The 25,967-nt window shown below is 38.6% G+C and overlaps 1 protein-coding gene across 1 annotated transcript in view; it reads right to left on the minus strand.

The window, feature by feature from the left end:
* LOC105487131 (BMP/retinoic acid inducible neural specific 1) overlaps positions 1-25,967 on the minus strand; it is a 200,496-nt gene that overhangs the window by 37,309 nt on the left and 137,220 nt on the right. Inside the window, exon 6 of the mRNA XM_011750439.3 lies at positions 3,991-4,227. Coding sequence (XP_011748741.1) covers positions 3,991-4,227 — 237 coding nt within the window. The remainder of the gene's footprint in view (positions 1-3,990; positions 4,228-25,967) is intronic.

Below are 25,967 nucleotides of genomic sequence, written 5' to 3' on the forward strand. Positions count from 1 at the left end.
AAACTCCAGCTGAAGAGATGGTGACAAACTCTTGGGTCTCCCAGGTAAAGGTTTCTGCCTCAGTTTGTGATGCTGAGTTTCAGAGTGTCAACTTAGCACATCCATAGAAATTATCTAGCTCAGCTTTCTTGTTCTACGAATAGGAAAACCGAAGCCCAAAATGAGAAGATGATTTTTTAAAGGTAAAGTGGCTGATACATGACAGGATCCAGGCCTGTGTCCTGAGTTCTTGTTTTCCAATCTAATAATCCAATCCGTTGTAATTCTAATCCCTATCACCCCATCCCTGGAAAATTAAAAATATCAAGGGGTTGATCATTTTGTAGGAAAAAAGGCTAATGGTTGGATTTATATAAATATTATAAGTCTTCAGCCTAACACTTTCACTTCATGTTATAAAACCTCCAAGGACATTTTAGGTATACTATGCATTTATGCTTTCATTTTATTTTTAAAAATGCTTACATAGCTCTTGACAGGCACCAGGCACAGTGCTAATCACCTAACATATATAACCACATTTTATAGCAAACATATGAGGCAGGTATTTTAGCGCCCCCATTTTAAAGAAACTAGGGCACAGAGAAGTTAGCAAACCTGCCCAAGGTCAAATGGCCAGTAGATAGGAGAATTAAGACTTGAGTCTCACTCCAAATCCTGTGTTCTTACTTAGTATATTATATTTCCTCTTGACATATAAAAAAAGGCAATCCTGAGGCTCAGTACATTGGGAGAAAATAGTAAATAAAAGGTGATTAAAAAAAATAGAAGTCTCTGACTCCTACAAAAACCTCAGGCACTTCATTATAGACAGCCAGGCAAGAGTTGGAGTCACATCTTGAGTGCTGAACAGCTGTGGGACCCTTATTCTCTCAGCTTCCCCATATGCTAACAGGAATAATAGTATCTAATCAAATGCTGAGAATGACATAGTGGCATAGGACGGCATCTACCTAACTAGTTCCTAAGACACAGAAAATACTCGACTGATGGTAGCATGAGATTGACAGAATGACACAAGATTCTGCACTGATGATTGACTCAGTGAGCTGGCTGAAGGCAGGAGATAGGCCCTGATGACTCTGTTCTGTTTGGGACAGCTGGACTCTCCTCCCATGGAAAACATAAAGCTTATCTTGCAGAGGGTTCTGTGGATGCCAAAGGGGAACACAGGCCTTCCAATGAACCCAAATTGGTTCTGATAAGAAAATAGATTTAAGAGTTAAATACATTAACTTTCTTTTTTTTTTCTTTTCTTTTTCTTTTCCTTTCCCCTCCCTCCCTCCCGCCCGCCTGCCTGCCTGCCTGCCTGCCTTCCTTCCTTCCTACCTCTGTCTCCCAGGTTCAAGCGATTCTCCTGCCTCAGCCTCCCGAGTAGCTGGGATTACAGGCATGTGCCGCCATGCCCGGTTAATTTTGTATTTTTAGTAGAGACAAGGTTTCACCATATTGGTCAGGCTGGTCTCGAACTCCTGACCTCCGTAATCTGCCCACCTTGGTCTCCCAAAGTGCTGGGATTACAGGAGTGAGCCACTGCGCCCGGCCAACTTTCTTGAATAAAAGTAGAGGTACTCCAACCAATCCCCCAGCAAGGAGATGTAGACTGCCATTTGTGTAGGAAACTAGGTCCTATTTGGCCACCCACACTCCAGAGCCATCAAGGAACCAATGCCTTTTACTTTGGGCTGGTCGTTAATCTCTCCAAATCACCCGGGCTGAGTAGTGAAGGTTAAGGGCTAAAAATGGACCAAAGGAAAACTCATAAGCACAAGCCTCTGATGCACATATGGATGAATGGATTTGTCTTAAAGGGTAAAACCATTTCAAATAGAGAAGCGCGGGAAATCTAGAGGGAGTGTATGCCTTTTGGGGATAAAGTGTGACATAAATCATTTTCTTGGCCTGTTCAGCTTATTCAGCAGCATCTCAGTTTTCTGTGTTTCCTCACACACCCACTTAAAGTGGTTTCTTTTCCTTGGGAATAAGGATTGTATGCTAAAGAGTCTTATTCCTTGTGCATATAGCCTAAATTCCTTCTGTTTTTTTGTTTGTTTGTTTGTTTGTTTTAGTAATCAGTGAAACCTTTTTGAAAAAGCATTGTATCAAATGCTTCCTTTGTTTGGGGCCAAATAATCATCATAGTACATTGCCATCATGAACTTTTCTCTTTTACGGGCTCCCAGGATTTTCAGTGCACTAATGGGTGTCATTATAAGGCATCCACAGCTCCATCTGAGTTGTACAGCACTGTAAGAGCAGGATTCCTGATGCGTTCCGGGCTCCCAGAGCTGGGTTAGGACTTAGAGTTCACGGAAACCAGTTATTTTCAAATGCTATTCCATAGAACTCTGCTTTTATCTGTGGTACACAGTGGCTCCTAGGTAAGATTTTGCTTGATCAAATAATTTCTTGTCTAAAGACTTGAATAAATTCAAATATTAAAAACACAAACATGTCTTCTCATTTATCAGATGAGGGAACCTCAGGCCTGGGGGACAAAGTAAAATTAAGTTACCAAAGCTGCTGTGAGCACTAGATTTGGAATCAGGAATTCCATTTCCAATTCTGCCATTTACTAACTGTGCAACCCTAGGGAAAACACTGGGTCTTGAAGGAGGATTATAGAAGAGGTGTTCCCTTCTCTGTTATACAGAAATATTACTATTTCATTTAAGGTGGTTATTATAATAGATTTAAGAAATATAATGTTGTTGTAAAGACAGTAATGCTCTATGCATGAGTCCATTTATTTAACAGGTACTTGAGCACATATTATATGTTAAGTACCTGCTTGGCATCTCTTCTTGGAAGTCTCAAGGATTCTCAAGCTTATCCTATAGAAAAGTGAGCACATGGTCTTCTTTCCAAATCTTTCAGGGTATTCTAGTTCAATGAAGGATATCAACATCTATCAAGTTGTCTAACATGCCTATGTAAAGGAGGTTTATGAATATCACCTCAATATCCCTTTTCTCTTCAACCTTGTAGACAATCTAACATCAAGCTCTGCCATTTTTTTCTTCTAAATATCTTGGCATATCTGCACACTTCCTATTTTTACAACTTGTAACATCTCCTTAACCCACGTCATGGTCATCTCTCTCCTAGGTCCTTTGTGCCTCCCATTGGTCTACCTGCAATCACCTTCTCATATCTGCACCATAGTCAGAAACTTCCATTTCTGCTCTTTTTTAAGGTAGCCTTCCTTAACCACATTGACCCCCAACTCTACATCATTTGTTCACAGCAGTTCCTCCCTCTTTACAGATGTATCCTTGACGTTTCCTAATCACTGGCATGGTTACATAATTAATGCCTGGCTTTCCAACAAAACTCAAACATCCATGAAGGCAGAGATCCTACTTTGGATTTCATCCACTTTAGGAGCTTGGGTGACTGTCTCTCCTCCCCTGAAACTCATTTTTCTGAACTATGAAAGGCAGAAAATAACAAGTTAGCAAAAAAGTGACTTTGAGCTTTGATAGTCTGCAGATTCTTTGGAAATCTATATCTATGTATATGTACATATATATATATATATATATATATACACACACACACACATAGAGATATGTTTATCTATTTATAGAGATGGACAGAAGCGTGTGGGTGCACACACACACATATACACACACACACACAAATATCCACACACACATACGCAGCCCAAGGAATCAATACAACTACCTCTGACTCTTCCCTCTCCAGAGGCTTCCTATGCAGATTTATTCTTTCTGTCTTCTGGGTACAACAGAAACAATACATCATATGACCACAAACTGGATTATGCTATTCATTAATTTTATTCAGTGGAGATTTATTGAGTGCCTGCTCTGTGACAGCTATTATACTTGCATCTGGACCCTCCAAAGTGAAAGAGTCAGGGTCACTGAACTTTCCCTTACAGCAGTCCTAATTCCAGTTAGATTAGCTCCCTTTCAGACTTGGCTCAAGGCCACTCATGCAGTGGCACTGAGTGAGACTCTCTACCTGAATTCTCCAGGTCCTTATAAGCTTCAGCCCAAGACTTGGCCATGTTGGCCAGCGTGTACTCCATGATCTGGATGTCCGTGATGGGGCAGTTGCACTGCGGAAACTCCTCGGCACATTGGCATCGACACTGGCTGTTCTGGCACAGGTACTCCCCCTCCCCATTGCACATGATATAGCTCAAGGCCGACTGGACAAACTTCTCTTGCAGATACTGAGGAAAGATTATCTGAAGACCTGTGTGAGAATAGCAAGAAGGGAAAACAGAAAGGTTAAAAAAAAGGTGTTTCATTAACAGTTTCCAAAGGTGATACATAGGAATCTGAAGCTGCTACATTTCTCCCTGTGTATTGGAACCAATGTATTTCTGGGCTAACCTAGATCCAGACAGGGCATTATCGGTGAGGCTTCCAGTTGCATCACTTTTACTTAAACTTCTCAGGTCATGGCTTTGGCTATCTCTGAAAGGCGTACTCTATTCTGTTATGGTAGGACTGAGGCTAGAGCCACATATGGCATATACCTTTTCCATTTGTGGAGAAAACTCCTATTGAAAATATAACATTATTGTTTATTGTTCTTTATTTCCTCAATTGCTTTCCTTAAGTATTTGCAAACCCTATTTATGAAACACAAGTCTTGAGCTAGGCACTAGGCCTATAGAGATTAAAAAAAAGACACAATCCTTGCCCTTGGGGAGTTTACAATATAATCAGCAGGCATAGACATGGACACACATCATCATAACATGGCTTTATAGACCTATAGCAGAGACAGCCATATGAGGCAACTGAACAGCAGAAGACTGCAAATAACATTGTTTAGATAGCAGGGAAATCTTCATAGAGGAGACAGAATTTGGGCTGGTTGAAAAGCAAGTAAGAGATCACTAGGTTAAAAGAAGAACAAGAATGACATTCTTAAAAGAGGAAAGGCATCATGTGTCTGAAAATTCCTAGTGAAGAAATGAACTTGGATGAATGGATGTGCTCATGCTGTAGAAAATAGCTATAGAGAGGGACAGAGGCCAGTGTGCAAAGGGCTTTATTATACACCAGGGAATTTGGACATTATTCTGTGGATCATAGGTGCACACTGGTAGTTTTGAAGGGTATGAGTAACATAATTAGAGTGATATAATTTACTAGGACCACTGTAGCATAAAAACTAACACATCACTAGACACAAGCATCATTAGATAATTAATTTTCTTTTCTTTGCTCTAACAGTGAGGAAGCCATAGTCCACCAATAGGAAGTGACCAGCCCATGGCTATAGGATGAGCACTCTGGATTACATCTCATGATCTTCTCTTTATACTTGAATATTCAAAGTCTTAATACAGAGAACCAACGACAGAGAAGGATTTATCTGGGCATGAGCACTACTCTGGTACCTATGAAAAATCACTATTGTCTGTGGTGCCCAGAGAGAAGGACAGATCTGGGCTAACTTAATTCATTAGGGCACTTTCGCTTAGGACATTTCTCTCCACCTCATTTGGAGCTGCAGTTTTAGCTTCCAATATGAGGCAGTAGATCTACTACTCACTGTGTAAAAGAGAACTGTATTCTTATTTGGATTATTTTTTTCTCATTTATGCTTCAGGGACTCTCCTTAATCCTACCCACCAGGGATTTGCTGAACAAGGTCAGCACTTCTTCCATTTTCTACTCACAGTTGTTTCTAGATTTTTATCTTTTTTCCATTTTCTTCAGGTTTTATACATACTTAAATAAGCCCCATCCTTTTAACCTGTCTTCACATGGCAGCTACAGGAGAATATTTTCAGAGGAACATTGTGGAAAAGAAGAAGATGATCCCTCCAGCATGCCTTATGGCAGGAAACCATACGCTGTAGTCAAAAACCCGGGCATGGCTGCACTGGCTCCTCTACTTACTACCTAAGTCATTTAAAGCAAATATTCAGCCTGTCTGTAAGGTTCTTAGTATCTACGTACAAGGATTACTGAGAGGACTACATGAAAGGATGCCTGCAAATTATCTGGAAAAGCTCCTGGCACATAGCAAGCAAACAATAAATGTTGTCTATTCTTATTTTTGATGTGATGACGATGACAATATTGATGATGATGCCACTCCTCTGATTAAAGTGGTTAAAGGTTTAACAGAACCTTCAGGATTAATAAAGGAAAAACAGGTGTGGGTGTATAATCAAAAGGCAGTCTTCACATATTTGCAGAGCTTTGATAAGCAGCAGTGTTTACAATTCTGTGCCTGTTGAACCAGCATTGGTGACAGGGCTGTTGAGAAAGGTGTATATGTCAATATGCATGGAAGGGATTCTAGCAGATTAAGCTATACAGTTAACAATGGGCTGCTGTGAGACTGAGTGAGCTCCACATTGATGAGCAATGAGTCCATACGGGTTTTGAGTGACTCTTTGGGAGGGCTACTGTACAAGGGCATAACATACATACCAAAACACACATGAGGTAAAACAAATCAAGCGATAAAGTCTCTTCTGAACTGAGTCTACGATTCTTTCAGAGTGTGCATTATTGAGTCATTTTATCTATATCACCATTTTCTCTTCTAGAGCCAAATTTATTTTTAGCTGATCCCAATCCCCCATAGGCAACTGGGTGTATGGATCGGGGTTAAGTTTCTGTTGCTTAAAGGAACTCTACAGACTCTATTCTCAGTTCTATTTTTCTAGCTTGCTCATCATTTTCTTTCTCCCTTCTGTAGGGGATAAAATATTCTATTCTTGGTCCCAGCCCAAAAGGAATTTGGGGAGAGCATTTATAGAAAATTGCGTCAAATCATTTTTCCATTTGGCAAGGATACAAAAGGCAGTATTACCTACCCCATTTAATGCAACTGAAAACAGATGAAGTTTGGGGTTGGGGGTTTTCTGGGAGCAGCTAAAATACAAAACTTGCTGCTCTTTAAAAATGGAAACTCAGAACATGCCGAGCTGTCTTGGAGGCAGAATCTCCTGGGCAATTTCGAAAGAGAATAATGAAGACATAGCAATTAAAAAGCACTTTTCTGCAAAATGTCATTACTGTTTAAAGTTACATAACCATTTCTACGGCAGCGGAGGTTCACACAGCAGTCACAGCCAGAGTCGTCTCCTGATGGCCTGTGTCCAACAAAGAGGCCCAGTGCTGACCTCCTACGTGGGCGCCTGAATCCTGCCTGCTTCAATGGGAGCCATAAATAATTTGGAGGGGGATTTGGCTTGTGAAACCACTGTTTGAAAGATATACAGCTGCCGGCTGGGGTAAAATATTCTGTCCCCACAGTTCCCAAAGACACAACACACATGCACACACACACACAGACACACACACACACACTCACACACACACACACACACAGAGAAAAGAAAACTGAGAAAATGAGAGAGAAAAGGGCTACTGTTATTGCCAAGCATATAAATTTTGCCTCAGAAAACCCAGGCAGGCAATAGTTGAGAGTTTTATTTGAACATCAACTCACCCACACTGAACATATGGAATATTTTTCTCCCAATCTTTTTATATATTAAAAAAACTTGTTATAATTTAAAATGGAATGTTTCACTGTTCTGCAGAGTGTGTGGGCAATGTATATGTGGGAACACCCAAGATGTCTCCCTTTTCTTTTCCTGATTTGTGCCCCATTCTTTTTCCTTTCAATTCACCTTCGACAGGTGCATCTCACAATATTTTTTGTAGTTTGTATACAGTCTTTGTGTGCTGAGATATTATTTCTCTTTCTCTGTGTCACGTGATGGGATATCTCTATTTCCTTGCCTCCCTCCTTCCTCTTATCTCCTAATATTCTCTTCTGTACTCAGAACACATCAGAAAAACCCTGCCCTTTTTTCAGTACCTGCAATACATACATCAATATTGTTACTCCCATAATCTTTGCACTTGCCGTTCCCTGTGCACCGAATATTCTCTCCTCAGGTTTCTGCTTGATCCCTTGTCCTGTAATCCAGACCCTCCCAGACTCACGTTAAAAGGCATCTTCAATTTTTTTCATAGGATTAATTCCTGGCTGAAATTATCTTTTGAATTTGTTTTATTTTTAATATTTTTTCTATCATCCCCATTAGAAAGTAGGCTCTAGGGAAGAAGGGACCTGTCTGCCCTTTAAGGGCCCCAAGTGTAAACTAAGCTCAAGCCCAGCGTAGGCTCCAGGCACTCATTTGTTGATCAAAGAAACTTTTTTTTTTTTTTTTTTTTGAGATGGAGTGTCACTCTGTTACCAGGCTAGAGTGCAGTGACGCAGTCTCGGCTCACTGCAACCTCCACCTCCCGGGTTCAAGCAATTCTCCTGCCTTAGCCTCCCCAGCAGGGTTTCAACATGTTGGCCAGGATGGTTTTGAGCTCTTGACCTTGTGATCCACCCACCTCGGACTCCCAAAGTGCTGGGATTACAGGCATGAGTCACTGCACCCTGCCAGTCAAAGGAACTTTGAACTTTAAACACTTCCTTCTCCAAGATGCAAAGAAAGGTGCCTCATGAGGCTTCTGGGGTGTTAGAATTTAAAAATCAGGTGACTGGCCAAAGTCTCACAACTAAGGTAACAGAAACAGGACTCCAATCTAGGAATTCAACTTGAGTTCTGACACACTTGAGGATGACCTGGCTTACAACCCCTGTGGTGGCTCCAGCAGTGTGACTTCTGGCAATGTTTTATACCCCCTGGAACTCAAGGATTTATTTTTTTATTTTTTATTTTTTATTTTTTATTTTTTTTTTGCCTGTGAGGTTGAAATCCCAATTTCCTTGTATACTAACAAAGAGAAAAAAGGCATAAACTTAAGCCACAACCCGGCTGCCATGGACTGAATGTTTGTGCTCCCCATCCCCTGCATGCACACATTCATATGCCAAAACCCTCACTTGCAATGCCATGGTATAAGGAGCCGGAAACTTTGGAAAGTCATTAGGTTTAGATAAAGTCATGTGGGTGGTGCCCTTGTGATGGGACTAGTGCCCTTATAAGAAGAGGAAGAGATGGGAGAAGAGACAGCTTGTAGCTGTCTACAAGCCAGGAAGCAGTACCTCCCTCACCAGGCACCATATCTGCTGGTACTTGATCTTAGACGTCCCAGCATCCAGAACTGTGACAAATAATTTCCTTTTGTGTAAGCCACCCAGTCTGTGAAATTTTGTTACAGCAGTCTGAGCAGACCAAGACATTGTCATAATTAAGTGTTCAACAAATGTTAGGTTCCCCCCATTTAACCAGATATCAGATCACATTCATTACCTAGACCAAACTTGAACCCTTCTTGAAAAATCCTCCTTGAATAGCACCATTTGAGACAGTATAAAACATGCCAAGAATGCATTTTCTCATATCAGCATTAAAATAATTATTACTGGTCTTTGTTTTTAATTACTCCATCATTTTTCTTCTATGAATTTTCCTTCCTTCCTTCCTTCCTTCCTTCCTTCCTTCCTTCCTTCCTTCCTTCCTTCCTTCCATTTTCTTCCATCCTTCCTTCTTCCCATTTATCTTTCCTTCCTTTCTTCCCATCTTTCTGCTTCCCTTCTTTCACACATATTCCTGAAGCCCTACTATGTGCCAGGCAGCTGTGCTGTGGATACTAGGGTGAATGAGGCAGACAACTCCCTCTTGTTGTAGGTCTTACTGTTTAGTAAGAGAAAATGATAGAGAGAGAAAGAGAGACAGAGAGAGAGAGAGAAAGAAAGAAAGAGAGAGAGATATAAACCAGCTGCTTGGGTGCAATGAAACCAGTATTCTACGAGAAGTACAAGTTTTTCAGGGAACACAGGGAAAGAACAACTAACTCAGCATGGAATGGATTAGGGGTGTTAAAAGCACTCTCCACTACTCTCCTAGGGAGTAGCATTTAAGCTGAGACCTAATGGATACACAGGTGCTAGGGGATGAAGGATCCACAGAAAGAGCAGTCTAGACAGCGGGAAGAACACGGAAAAGGCCACGGGCATAGAAATCCTTCCAGCTGACAGTCAACTTGGCCCTCACATTTCTTTCTGACTAAGGTTCGTCTTCTTTTGTTTGTTTGCTTACAAGTTCCCTAGAAAAGAAGAGAGAGTTCTTGCACATGAGGGATCAAACTTCTGAAGGGAAGGATGACACAGAGCAGAAATCTGTGAGCTCCTTAGAGGAAATAGCATTTCTTATAGTACAAGAGAGATCTTTACTCATTACAAGAAGGGATTCTGAGACTCAGGAAAAAATGGGGCTCACTGTGTTGATGAGTTTCAACCACTGGGAGTACTCAAGTAACAGAAGAACTTTCAGGGGACCCTCAAGTTGGATTTCTGGAGAGCTTCAACAACATTGATGATATTGCTAGCACAGGCACTTGGTTCAACTGACCATGCTCTGTGCTCTGTGAGGCTGGGGAAAGAAGAATATCTGGAAAAGACATCTGGAAAAGACGATCCAATCAACAGAAGCTGACGGTGAACCTGGACCTGAAGATTACAGCCCAATCTTCATTGCTGACTTTGATTCTGCTCTTTTGCTGACAGGAACTCAGTCTCTTTCTCCTTCTTTTAACAAGTAGTACATTAGGAATTGTTGGAGGAAATAAAGAAGAGGTTTAATGCATGCTTCCTGCCTCCTAAGGAAACAGAGAGGTTACTCAGATATTCAAAACTAAAGCAAAAAAAAATTCAAGAATGGGAAAGACAGTCCTTGATTGATGATTAAAACATTAAAAGTAGTATTGTGTCTGGCACATAGTAGGTTTTTATAAATGTATGTCAAATATTGAATAAGTCAGTGATCTATTATGAAGATGAAAGAAAACAGGCCTGGAAATAATGAATATGGAAGACTTTGTAATGGCTGTGGGATGTGGGTTGAATCTTGAAACATGAGCATGGTCTGAATAGATAAAGAAAGTCAACTCAGTATGCCATAGCAGAGGGCATAATTTGGGTCAATCTAAGTCTTTCTTATTCAAGGCAAAGACCATGCATTGTCATAGGTTGTTTTTGGTAAGCTTTATTTTTTTTTTAATTCTATATCCTAATTACCTAATACAGTGGTATTTTTTATGGATTTGCTCTTTTCTGACCTATTTCATTAGATATTAAATACATGATTTCTTACAGTGCTGAGGGAAGAAGGAAAAAAACACAGGTTCTATTTTAGTTGAATATAAATATTTTTCTAACCTGTTCTTGTATCAGAATGTGCCCCCTGTAGATAACTCTGAGCTTTATAGGAGCCCCAGCTGTTGTCTTGTACCGCTAAGTTCTGCTTGTCAAATTCTGTCCATTTCTGAAATGCACAAGGTGAGGAGAACAACAACAAGGACTGTACCTTTTGTAAAAAGTCAGCCTGATTCCCTTCCTTGTGAAAGCCCAGGGATTTCAGACTGGCAGATAAAGGACTTTATGGCTCCAACAGCCATGCTGAACTCCAGTGTAATGAAGGCATGCAGGTCAATTACCCATCTGTTTGTGTTTCTATTGCTATGAATTACAGTATCCATCGCTGACAGCTCATTGGAGTGGAATGAAAATAAGACAATAATTCACCGGGTGAAACTGTGCAGAAAGGGCGAAAAGGCTATGATCTCATTCAGAAGTTCAGCCCTGTCTCCGTGATGGGTCATTTACACTCTGGAAAATGAAGAAAGGCAGCTACCTGGGGGTTGGTGAGTGGGTTCCTGCTTCCTTGATATAAGAATTAGGAAATGCCCCCTCCTGGCTAGAGTAATCTTTTGTGTTTATAAATAAAATCCTCTGCTCTGCAGGATCTTAAGAAGATTTGGAATCCTTAGGTGAAAGACGCAGGTATATGGAATTCAGCACGATAAAATCACCTTTTCAGCAATCAGATGTTTTAAAGAATGAAGCAGGTTGCTTTGGTAGCAGAGAACTCCCCAACACTGGAAGTGTGGAAGCAGAGTTTGAAAGGTGACATAGCACAAACAAATCTTGGTTCCACCAAAGATTCAGATGGCAGGTGGTAGGGTGAGTTATCATTGACCCACATTCAATGCTCCTTCTTATAATGTCCCCTCTTCAAGATAACTACATATCCCCACTCTCCAAACTTAAATGGGTTCACATGACATGTTTTGGCCAATGAAATATAGATGTGAGTGATGTGTGTCTTTTCCAAACAAAGCTATAGAAAACAACATATGATCTCATCAATCTCTCTTTTCACAAGTCCAACGATATTCCAGATAGGGGCCATCGGAGGAGAAGAATCACAGTAGAACTGTGACCACCATGTAACATAAGGAAGAAATAAGCATTCATTTTGGCAAACCACTGAGACTCAGGAATTGTTTGCTAGCACAACATAACCTAGCTTATATTAACAGATATAGGAGTTGACAAACTATGGTCAAATTGACCTGCAGTCTATTTTTATAAACAAATTTTACTGGAACACAGTCATGCAGATAAAAGAGTTGAGTAGTTGCTACAGAGAACATGTGGCCCACAAAGCCTAAAATATTTGTTACCTGGCTCCTAACAGAAAAAGTTTGCCAATGCTTCTACTAGATGACCATAAAGATTTTTTCCAATCTGACTTTTCTATGATTCTGCTCTGTGCTGTTGTTCATTCATTTGTCAAGCAAAGATCAATAAGGCATCTGTCATGTGCAGACACTATTCTAGGTTCTAGAGAAAAGACAAGGAACTAGAAAAGGCAAGAACACAATCCTTGCTGTCATGTAACCTACCTTGTAGTGAGGGAGAGAAGACAACAAATAAATAAATGAAAATAGAAAAGGATTTACACTGATTAGAGGGGTTGGGCCAGGGGGACTTCTAAATGAGAATTTTTAACTTCAAAAAAAGACAATATAGTTTAATTTATGAAATAACCAAGGATAAGGAAGCCAGCAAACTTTTTTTTTTCAATTTCATAAAATTTCAACATGAACATGTTCTTGAAACTTTAAGAAGAGGTTGGTTCAATTTAAATATAAGCTTCTTCATAGAAGTCATGATACAAACCAAATTTGATACCTGTAAGAGTCTGTGCTACCTGATCCCTGGATCAGCTGATGTCTTCAAATTCTTCTCTTACCCACCTCCCTTCTTTTTCTTGCTATATCCTGCCATGCCATTGTCTCTGTTCTCCAAGCATGCTAAGTTCTCTCCTATTCATATTTTGTCTTCGGCTCTCACTAACTGGTTTGACCTTGAAGAAGCTAAGAAGCTTACCTTCTCTGATCCCCAGTTTTCTTATCAGAGCTTCTTTCATAAAGCTAGTGTAAAAATTAAATGAGCTATTTTATATCTTGATTGTGGTGGGAGTTACATAACTGAATATGCTCGTCAAATTCATAGAAGAGTACACCTCAAAAGGGTATATTTGGTTGTATATAAATTATATGTCAATGAACCTGAAAATAAAATCACATAAACAGCACATGTGGAGCTCTTAGTACAGGGTAGTTGTTTAAGTGACATCATCTTCTGACCTTGCCGTTTTCTATTGCTTTCTCCGGAAGTCTTATGTGGTCTCAGGTAGCCTCTCTGCTGGCAACCAAAAGCACCTTGCGCATATTTCAAATCTCAACGGGACACTTACAGTATCATATGTGTGCTCATGCTCATGTCTCTCCTACTCTATAAGCTTCTTGAATGCAAAACACAGCTCATTCATCTACCATTTCCCTATCATCTAGCACATGATTGAATACCCAGAGTACATGTTTGAATGAAGACAAATTTAGACAGAATGTCTTTCAGAGAGGACTGTAGTTCTGTCTTCTATGTTTAGCATGCCCCATCTCTACAGCCATCCCTCATTAACAAAACCTGTATCTTCTTTCACAATATTACAGCTTGAGACTTGAGGCTTTTTAAATTTCATCTCAGTAGTTACAGACAAGTGCTCAGAAAGATCTGAGTAAAAAAAATACATAGACACAAAAATATTCTTAAGAGAACAATGGTGCTAAAAGACTTGACCACTAACTTCAGCACATAATTTGTTATTGATCCATTGTTATAAGTTATGATTCTTGAGGACAATAACTTTATCTTTTTTTTTTTTTTGCAGTCTTTCCAAGGTAACAAGCACAGTGCTAGATCATAGTAGGTATGCAAAATTGAGAATCGGTTAAGAAGGTCCTTTCATTTACCACTTTATTGAACCAGTTTTATACTGGATGATAGAGATACAAAAAGTGAATATGACACGGTTTATGGCCTCACGGGGCTCTAGTTTCTATAAAAAACTAGCCCTTCATGGGGCTCTTTTTCTATAAATCTAGAAAAAACTTTATAAATGTACAATGACAATAAAATATATGCATACATATGTACGAGTTTGCATAGGAACAAAAAAGAAGACGTCTCTAACTTTTATAAGAGTAGAAGAGTTTGGGAAAGTGATTTTGTACAGGATTGAACGTGAATAGCATATATGGTCCAGCATTTGCCAAGTTGTATACCACAGAATCACAAATCTGCAAATATGTCCAAACCCAAATACATTCAGAAAACTCTGCAGTTAATTCACCTCGTTAGATTCATAATACACATTAGCACAGTCAAGGCACTGAGAAGTCCTGCAGTAAATAAATGTGATTTATGCTATTTAATCCAGTGTTTTAATGTTATGGCGTTTTTGCTACATTACTGTGTGGTAACATATAACCTCAAAATCCCAGTGACTCATAACCACAAAGGTTGATTTGTTGCTCATATTTTGTGTCAGCTGTGCTTTGGCTCTGCTCCAGATGTCTTCTTCATTTCAGATGTAGGCTAAAGGTGCAGGCTTTTTCAGGAATATGCCATTCTCATGATAAAGGGAAAAGAGCAAAAGCCATGCCAGACAATGCCTCCTAAAGTGTCTTGCCCAAATGTGGCATGTACCGTGTCCTTTCACATTCCATTGTCCAAAGCAAATCACACGGCCAAGGCCAATGCCACTAAAATGGAAAGTCACAGAGCCTCCCACAGTGCAGTGTTGCCAGTCACATGGAAATGCACTGTATGTATATAATCCTCTTAGAGGAAATGAACAATAATGTAATAATGAAATCTGCCACAAAATACATGTATTTTTTACACCAAATCTTTTTTAATTTAATTACCATATGATTCAGCAATTTTACCTTAAGTGTATATTCAAAAGAACTGTAAACAAGCATTCAAACAAAAACTTGTAAATGAATATTCATAGCAGCACTATTCATAGTAGTCAAAGGTGGAAACAACCTAAATGTCCATTGACTGATGAATGAAAAACCAAAATGTAGTATATTTATACAATGAAGTATTAATTTTGCCATAAAACGGATAGAAGTACTGATACATGCTACAACATCCACGAACCTTGAAAATGTAAAATGGAGGAAGCCAGACACAAAATGCCACATATTGTATGATTCCATTGATTTGAAATACAGTTATCCCTTGGTATCTGCAGGGGATTGGTCCTAGAATTCCACCCTCCTACCACCCTCTGACACCAAAATCCACGAATGATCAAGTCCCTTATATAAAATAGCATAGTATTTGCAGATACCCTCCACATATCCTTTTTTATACTTTAAATAATTCCTAGATTACTTGTGATATTTAATACAATGTAAATGCTATGTAACTGTTGTTACACTGTACTGACTTTTTGTACTTTTTATTGTATTATTATTATTATTCTTAATTTTTAAATTTTCTCTATCTGGTTGGTTGAAGCCACAGATCCAGAACCCAACAGACACGGAACTCAAGGGTATAGAGGGCAGACTGCACCCAGAATAGGCAAATCTATACTAATCTGCAGAAAGCAGATTAGTAGTTATCAGGGTCTGAAGGGAAGGGGAAATAGGGAATAACTAATTAGGGGGTAAAGAATTTGTTTTGGGGATTGTGAAAAAGTTGTAGAAATAGTAAGAATATTTGCACAACATTGTGAATGTACTGTCACTAAATTTTAATCGTTTTAAATTGTTAAATTTTATGTTGTGTATATTCTGCAACAATAAACAAGATTCAAAACAAATAGATTTGACAGTTCAAATAACTTTAAATCAGTAAACATTTATTGAGCACCTACTGTGAGCTAAACTCTATAAGAGAAGAAAATAATGAACAAATGAAAAAGCATGTGGTTTCTCCTCTCAGTGATCTCAGTTACAATTTAGTGGCAGATGTGTACAATGGTACACATAAGACAAGACAGAATGTCTCTGGAATATAATAGAGGCACATTAAAAATGCTTTGTTGACCGTGCAAAAGGAGAGCTTAATTCTAAGGTAAGTTGTTAGGAAGAAGATAAGAATTGACCCAATCATCTTAAAAAAAAAAAAAAACAAAAAAACAAAAAAACAAAAAAAAAAAACCAGGTGCCATATCTCCATGGAGTCAATAAACTAATTATCATGGGTAACTTATTTAGGTTTTGGCCATCCTGATGCCTCATTTCTGCACAATCAATGAGATCAACAAGGAATCTAATGGGACATGGTTGTTAAATAGACCAAATTGCCACATGGATCATTCATCTCTCATGATTTCCATGCTATGTACTGGGCCACAAGTTTATTTGAAAGGTATAGCCCCACATGGCTACATACCAAGAAGTAACTCCCTGATACTCCTTCTCTCAGCATCAGTTTATACCCCATCAGTTTGTACCTGCTTAGAATTCTTTACTCCTTCCTGCCCAAGTATGAGTCTTTAAGTTCCCTCCAGATTCCAGGTTTCTGTAGGTCAAAAGCAGCTCTTTTTATAGTCACATACTCCTGGATTGCTGCAAAGCCTAGTATCATCTATTCTAGGGGTTTTTTGTCTTTTCCGGTTATAGATCCATTTCAGAATATGAGAATTATTATGGAAATCGGTCACACCTACACAAGTTGGCAAGCAATTTCAGGAAAATCACAGACTGTCTAAAGTAAATAGCAGAACCTAGAAAGGTTATGGTGCTGGCACATGGAAAGGGCTACATAAATTCTTGATCTAGTAAAAACCATGACTATTACATATATGCCCCAGGTTGGGAAGCAAAATGATGTAGTGTTTAAGAGTACCAGCACTGAGTGGATCTGGGTTCAAATTCCTGCTCTACAAGGTAGTTACTTAACTTTTGTGAGCTTCAATTTTAAAATCTGAAAAATGGGACGGTGTTGAGGTTTACATGAAATATTGATATAAAGAGATGAGCTCTATACCTGGCACATGATAATTATTCACAAGTAATAGCCTTGATTATTAGTATTCTTATTTTATGAACCCTCTTGGTTTTTAGGTCAGGTGCTTTCTATATGTTTTCCAAATAAATGAAGAATAATAGCTCTGAGATACATGTGTTCTTATTCCCATTTTACAGATTTAAAGATCTAAGGAAGCTCAGAGGCCTAATAAACTAGTCGAAGATCTTTATCACCAGCAAATCTTCTCTGCCCATCCTCTTCATTCTATTTGATTTCTGATTGAGTCTTTGATTGATATCTTCAATCCTTTTCTTCTTGAGAAGAATCCTTCTCCTCTGATGAGCATAGAACAAGGTGCTCCTATGTTCATAGAGTAAAAGCAACATTTGGATGCAGCTAGCTGGGTGGAAATCAGTAATCTCATTTTTCATGAAGACACTAAAGGCACTGCTCTTTCATTGAAAGGACCTCATCAGCAGAGCCACAGGAAGCCAGAAACATAAATTCCCATTAGTGCTTCCAGGTCCCTGCTAACTGGACAAGAGAGGCTGTAGGCATGAGCCATTGCTTGTGACTCTAGACTAATTCCTAACTAAGATGATTCACACCAAAGCTGCTGCTGAGACCAGGTACTGGCAACAATCATTCAGTGTATCACCCTGAGGTTACAAGTCCACATAAAGTGATAGGCGTGTGGGAGAGGAGAGGGTTTTAGAAAAGGAGACCTATTCACTCTCTGTCTTCTCATCCTCTTTGAGCCTCAATTTCCTCATCTGTATAGTGGGGAGCATGATTCCTAACTGTTAGTTGGTGGGATGGATAAATGGGCTAATGGTTATAAGCTCAATGTCTAAGAAGGATAGCATCTCAAAAAAACGTTACTTTTAAACATTTTTCCTACACTTTCTTTTTCTACTACTTGTTGCAAGATGATTTTGAAAATACTCATCTTCACTCCATCTGTGATGTCTAGCTACTGAGAAATGGGATTATCGACACTACTCTTCATCAGACGGCTCCTCTTGCTCTGCCCTGTCCTTTCCCTCTACCCCCTTCTTCACTTCCCCTCCCCTTTCTCTCTTTCCACTCTTCTTTCTCTTCCTTTCTTTCCTTTCCCCTTCCTCCTAATCTTCCTTCTCTCGTTATCTTCCACTGTCACTCTAGCACCAATTATATTCAAAAATTCAATTCAGCAAATGCATGTATGTACATGTATACACACACACGCACGCGCGCGCACACACACACACACACACACACATATATATATAAAGTAATTCCTATGCCCATGGCACTACATTAAATACTATGAAATGTAAAATTGGCAGGAAAAATCCTTGCCTTTAAAGAGGCCTATACTCTAATCTAATAGAAAAGATTAAAACCTAAACATAAATGAATATGTTGCAAGGTGAGTAAAAAAAAAAAAACAAAAAAACAATCATACTGTAAATGAGGGGTAATCAAAGAGCTATAAAGGGGTGAGAGGCGGGAAATTTTTATCCAGTCATGTGTATGTGCATGTGTGCATGCAAGATACCATTTCAAATGGTTCCTGAAGACTAAGTAGAATGCCAGTGAGTTGAGATGGGAATGCAAGGCATCTCTGGTAGAGGATATGGCTGAGCAAAGACAAATGGGAAAGAAGAGGGTGAGCTGGAGGAAAGATAATCTGCAAGATTGGGCATGTTGGTTATTATCATTGTCTCTTATAGGAAACTCCCACCTCCATTGTTCCAATGGGCTTTAGAAATGAAGCTAGAAAGGGAATTTGGGACCTCACGAACATGGGGAAACCATGGAGTTATTTCAGGCAAGCATCTGTCCTAATAGGCTATGACTTAGGAAGATTAATACAAAGGGGTGAACTGATGTATATTGAATAAAATCCATTGAGAAAAATATTAATTACTTGATTGATTCATAAATAAACTGATCAAATTGAGATTATCTTTAAAGTTGCCAAGTATGCTTTTTATGTATATGTATTTGGTTTAATCCCCTAGACTGTGATTCTACACTATGATTAACACAGATTGGTTGTTCTTAATATTTGGCACACCATAAATACTTACTGTGTTTTTTTGTGGATGGATTTGCTGAGTCCCTAACTATGTAAGGAACACTGCATTTATTCATTCAGCATATATTTAATGAGCACTTGATACTGGCCAAGCACATATGCCATGGAGGATGCAAATATAAATAAAGCAAACATTGTGCAAGTAACACATTGATAGAGGTGGTAAAAATAATACCTAACATTGTTTAATGCTTAATCTAAGCCAGATATAATGTATATTCTTACATGCATAATACAACAACCATAGGAAGTAAGTGAGTAATAGAGGCTCAGAGGCTGCAGTAACTTATCTGAAACCTCTCAGCCAGCAAATGGTAGAACTAGTACTGGAACTAAGGTCTGTTTGACTCCAGGGCCTTTTCTTGAAGCCACTATTCTACATTGTATCTCCTTATATAAGAAAGAGAGTGACAATGGTCATCATGTAGCAGGTCAGAGAAGCAAAAGAAGCCAGGAGGCTTCTCAGAAGAGGTGGCTATTGGAGAATTCAATGGTAGGACCCTGCTTGGAAGATATAACATCCAAAGCAACAGCAAAAGCACATGCCCTTTTGAAGAATGCTGTGCGTGCAATGCAGCACAGAGAATGGCATACAGTAGGCCCTCAGGAAATGGTCATTAGGTTGAACTGAATCCAGTATCATGTGGGATAAGAAGTCTCTAAGGGTTCAAAGAAAAAAACAGAGTTCACTATGGGCTAGGTGATTCATTCATGTATTCATTCATACATTCATACAGCAAAGATCTTTCGAGCAGTGTCTATATATCAGTCTCTATGTATTGCGCCAGAGAGAGAGATGGTTCTTACCAAGCAAGAATCTAGGCCAACTGGAGAGTCAGGTTAATAACAGGATGATGATACTATTGTGTGGCAACTCCTAGAGAAGAAGTTGTGCAGACCATCTAATGGTCTGGAGAGGGGAGTTTAGAGAAGCTTACCTGAGAGAGATGAAAAGTTCAGGAATTAGAGAAAGGCTGTGTAAAAGTGCAGGGCAATAAAAAAATTAAAATAATAGTTTTCAAAAGATGCTTGTAGTGAAATGTAAGAAATGGCATGGGCTTGGAGCATGGATATGGTATATGTTGAGTGATAGCGTAAGGCAAAGCCAAGAAGATTGGCAAGGCTTGCATTTGAACAGCCTAGTGTTAACTTAAGAAATCTAAACTGTATACCGAAACTTTCATGGAGGCTGTGAAGGCCTGTGAGGAGGGAAGCGAGAATCTGATTTGGCTTTAAGAAGATCACACTGGCTGCTGTGAGGCAATGGATCAACAGGAGTGAGATCTGAACAAGGTTGCTTTGACCCTCATTGTACTGATCTGGGGAAGGGAGAAATGATGAAATGAGGTGCTGAATCAAGGCAGAGGGCAGAGAAGGAATGATTCTGATGAGGGGACATTAGTGCTTGGCATTGAGAGATGGGCCACATTCAATAAAAGAGAGTGAGGATGTCATTTTAGGCATGAGGAGAATCCGGGTGCATGAGCGATAGGAAAGAGAGCCTAGTCTAGAAGGAACTGAGGTTTCAAGCAGAGACACAGAAAAAGAAAAGGTCAAAGAGGAGGAAGAAGATGGGAAGAAGAAGGAAAAAAGAGGAGGATGAAGAGAAGAAAGATAAATGATTTAAGACCAAGAAACCAGATAGACCATTTGTATGTGAAGATTTGGAGAAGGCTCTCAAAACACAAGTCTCAGGTGGCCCTGTTGGAGGTTCAGGCAGAGGGTAGACGATACCTCAAGTTAGTGGTCTTTGACCCAATCTCCCTTCCCTGGCCTAGTCTTCCATCTCCTAATGATATCTATCCTCCTTGCATTCATCTTTACCTTTTGGAAACTGGGAATAAGCTAACGACCTCACTCAATTTTTCAGGGGAAATACCTTATGATATTGATTCTACAAATCTAAGGTGATATTTACAGTAAAACACACCACTGTTTTATGTATACTAAGAAAATAATACCCTGCCAAATTAAACTAAGACACATCATCAATAATAAAAAGCATTCTAATTCCAGAGGCATTGATATCTGAAAAATTATACAATTTAAAATCTATGACAGGTAATCAAGAAATAAAGATCAAGAAAATGCCCCCATTACCACATCTACAAATTGCACTGGCCTCTGATTTCAGGTTCTCCTTTTCCTCTCTGCTAAGAATATGTGCTCCTATCTAAGGCAAATAATTCCAGTTATGCACAAGACCCTATTTACTCTTGCCTGCTCCACTTTGATTGTAAAACCATTCCTCCCTTGCTTGCAGTATCAATTTTTCCCTCTCTACAGAATAATTCTCAACATTGGACAAAAGTTTTGTTGCTTCTATGTTAAAAAGAAAAGAAAAAATAACCCTTTACTTCTGATCACCGCAAGCTGTTGTGTCATTTACTGTAACACTACTCTGTAGAGTTTGCTGTCAAATTTCATTTGAATTTGCTCCAGAATTGCACCGCCAGAATCCCACTGAAAACATCCTTTGTCATCAGTGACCCATGTGTTGCTAAATATCATACTCAGTTCTCAGTCCTCACTTTAATTATACTATCAACAGTATTTGATGCAGTTGCTGCTATCTCTGTTTTGAAAAACATTCTTTATATAACATCCAAGATTCTATACTCTCTTGTCTCTCTTCCTACTTTTCTGGCCACTCCCCAGCTTCCTTTTCTTGTTTCTCATCATCATTCCATCATTCCATCATCGCAACCTTTTAACATTAATTTCTCCATGACTCAATAGCTGAATTTTTTTCTCTATCTACACTCTTTCCCCAAGTAATCTTGTTCAATCTCAGATAATTAAATAGTATTTATATCCTAATTTGTATGTTCAGTTTTCTCCTCTTACCTTTCAAATGTCTTCAACATCTACATTTGGATATCGAATAGACTTGTCAAACTTAGGTTCAAACTCAACTAGGTTTGAACCCAATTTCACATGTCCCATCAAAACTGGTCCTTACCAGTCTCATCATAGCAATGTGACCATTCTACCATTGCAGTTGCCCAGGCAAAACTTTGGGGTCATCCTTGACTCCTCTCTCTCACAAATACTTTTGAGTTCATTACCAAATCATGTCAGGACAACCTTAAATATTCATCCATAAATCCAATCACCTCTCACCACCTTCATTGCAACTATCATGATCTAAGCTACTATGTTCTCTCACCTAGATAAACATGACAGCCTCCTAACAACTGATATCTTATAATTGTTCTTGCCCTCTACTGTCTTATTCAATAGCCGCAGTTATCTATTTAAAATGTAAGTCAGGTCAAGTCACTTCTCTGCCTAAATTTTCAATTGCTTCTCATTGCATCCAGAGTAAAATCTGATCTAAAGTTTTTGCTATGGTCTACAAGTTTCTCTATGACCTGCTCCTTCATTATTTCTCTGATTATAAAGAAGTTTAAAAATTTGTTTACTGTCTGCTTTCCCCATACCCACACATCAATTATAAGCTCAAAAATGATTCATTTATCTTATTCACTGCTGCATATCTGGCTTTAAAACCATACCTGACCATACAGTTGGTGCTCCGTAAATATTACTAAATAAATAAATGAGTAAATGTATGAAAGAATAAATTTCTGTATCATCCATAGATTTCAGCAAAATATTCTCTCTGCATCCCTTTCCACATCAGTGAGCTACCGAGGCACAGCTTTGCTCCCTGTATACTTCACCATATGGATACTACATTAAATTACATGACAATGTTGGTAAAACATTCAATGGGCTTCTTGGAAAGAGAAGTATGAAAATAAGAAGTTATCATTATTCCATTAGTGTTATTGCCACTATTTGAGCTGTTACTGCTATGACTACTAATAGCCTCTGATCATTCTCATGATGCTTTCTTTCTCATTTCTAATCTCCTCCAATCCTGTTCTTTCTTTTTTTTTCTATTTTGCTTTACCTTTGCCTTGTTTAATAAACATTTCATGAAACATCACAAAGTGAAAGTCATTAGAGTGCCATTGATATTGTTCTCAATCCACCAAAGTAGGCTTCTGCAGAATCTGCCCTCCCAGCCTCATTCAAAGGAATGAGATGAGGAATAGAGAAACACAGAGGAAACACATTTGAAGAAGGTCGAAGTTAGGCTGAGTTAAAACTCCAGCTCAGCCACTTATTAGATAACCTCTCTAGGCCCCTGTTTCTTCACCTGCAAAAATGGGAATGTTATTTACACCTTCTTCATGGGAATCATGTTGAAGATTAAAAATATAATAAGTACAATTATAAAATAAAAACAAGTTAAAATAAAAATATACATAAATAAGTAAAAATAAATCTAATAAAAATAAATTAGCATAATCTCTGGCATATGAGGAAGCACTAAAAAAAAATATGTATTGTCATTCCTGGTTCCTCTAACCTCAGTTCATGCAGCCTGTCCTCCAGCTGGGCTGAACCACCTCCCACTTTCCCATGCCTCCCTGCTTTATTCATGTTCTCTCTTTGCAGAGGATGTCAACATGGGACATGTTATTAAATAAAACCTAAATAGATACGTATTGTATACACAGAAATGTATACATAAAAATAAATCATGTGCAGCTTTTTGAATTTTCACAAAGCAAACACATCCATGTACTGCCAACCAGATTAAAAAAACAGAACATTACCAATATCCCCAGAAATGTCTCTCACTCCTTCAGCCACTACCCCATTCCTCTCCCTAAAGATTAACACTCCCTGGACTTCTAAAACTGTATATTTGTTTTTCCCTTTTTTTTCACTCATCTGGGAATAGAATCCCACAGCCTGTACTCACTTACGTCTGACTTGTTTTACTCAATGCTGTGTTTGTAAGATTCTTCCATATTGTTGTATGAAACAGCGGTTTATTCTTTCTTATTTCTGTATGGTAGCTCATTGTATGAATGTATGACAATTTATTTATCCATTTTCTTGTTGATGGACATTTGGGTTGTTTCCAGCTGGAGTTATTTGAAATAGAGCTGCTGTGGACATTTATGTCTTCTGGTGAGCATGTTTTCATAGGAGTTGGAATCGATGGGTCATAGGCCAAGGACACATGCAGTCTTTTGTAGATACTGCCAAGAGTTTTCTGAAGTGGTTGTACAAATTTGTGTTCCTATAAGCGATGTGCTTAAGTTCCCATAGCTTCACATTGTCCCTCCTTGATATTGTCAGTCTTTTTGATTTGAGTCATGCTCATTGCTGTGTTATGACATTAAATTGTGACTTTAATTTACACTTTTTTTCCTGACTAGGAGAGTTGAACACCTAAGTGTTTATTTGGCATTTTGACACTCTTGTTTGTGAAGTGCTTGTTCATGTCTTTCATTCATTTTCTTTTCTTACAAGACTACTTCCCTTTTTCTTTTTGACTTCAGGAGTTTTAAAAATATGTATATTCTGTATTCTATAAGTGTTCTTTGTCAGGCACATGTATTACAAATATTTTCTTCCACTCTATGGCTTGTATTCTTATAATATTAATAGTATTTTGATGAACATAAATTGTAGTTTTAATGTATCCAATTTATCAGCCTTTTTTTTTGCATCCTACTGAATAAACATGAGCTCACTCAGAAATCATGAGATAATCTGTTTTATATTTTAGAGCACTTTTGTTTTGCCTTTCACTAGGAGAATATGATACTTTCTCAGATATTTTTTTTCCTGTGACTCCTCTACCTGAACAGACAGAATGAATCACTCCCTTTTCTGAATCCCCATAATGCCATGTCTTATTTTATTATGACTATTAGATTATGTATTATCTTGAATCATAGATACTTGCCCATCTATCCTTTCTATCTCATCCCCACAAGCCATTTACCCAATTATCTAAATTCTTTATGGTCCTTTCACTAAATCCTCGTCATAATGCCTCCTAAGTAACTCTGGGATTGCTCCATTTCCTTCCATCTCAACTGGTACCCCCATGGTCTAAACCTGTGGCATTTCCTCTTGAGTTCTGTAGTAGCCCCCTAACTGTCACCACCCTCTAATCCACCCCCTCTAATTAATTGTCCACACAAAAGTCAGAATGATCTTCTAAAATATCAATCTCTTCATGCTACTTCTTTTTTTAAAAAGCATTCCATGGTATCCATTGCTCTCAAATTAACTTTTAACTCATTAATGTGCTGCAGAAGCCTTCTAGGACTTGAAAGATTATCTTGTCTTTCTCACCATTGATGTTTCTGCTTTAATCTCACAAGAGTTTCTTATTTCTTTGAATATCCCTTCATGAAGATCCTCTGTCTGCCTCTCTATCCATGCCTCTGTCCTCCTATTCATCCTTCAGGTCTTATCCTACTTATCTTTTTAGTAGAAACTTTCCTGGCTCCCTGGTACGTTAAGTCCCCATGCTATCTAGTGCTATATAAACCTTATACTTTTTCTCCATTAAAATTTATTACACCTACTCTTGTTTGTTTGAAGCTCATCTTCTCTAATAGAATGTATATTTCCTTGGGGCAGAAACAATGTCGGTCTTGTTCACGACTTTATTTTTCTGTCTGTCTCATTACCAACATGAGTTCTTTAAAAAAATACATTTGTTGACTTGAACTGATTTATGATTATATGCCCAGGGTCTAGTAATGGTTTTGGCATGTAGTTAGTCTCAATAAAGGTTTTATAATTCATCATTTTCATAAAATCCTAGAATCAGTGTTGGGAAGAACTTAAAACGACCTGCTTCAATCACCCAACATAACTGATGCTTAAATAATCTCTATAACATTTGTACCAAATATAATCTATTTATAATTATCTGATAACAGGGAGTCACTGCATCCCTCAG

This window comes from Macaca nemestrina, chromosome 14 (genome assembly GCF_043159975.1).
Source record: "Macaca nemestrina isolate mMacNem1 chromosome 14, mMacNem.hap1, whole genome shotgun sequence".
NCBI lineage: Eukaryota > Metazoa > Chordata > Mammalia > Primates > Cercopithecidae > Macaca > Macaca nemestrina.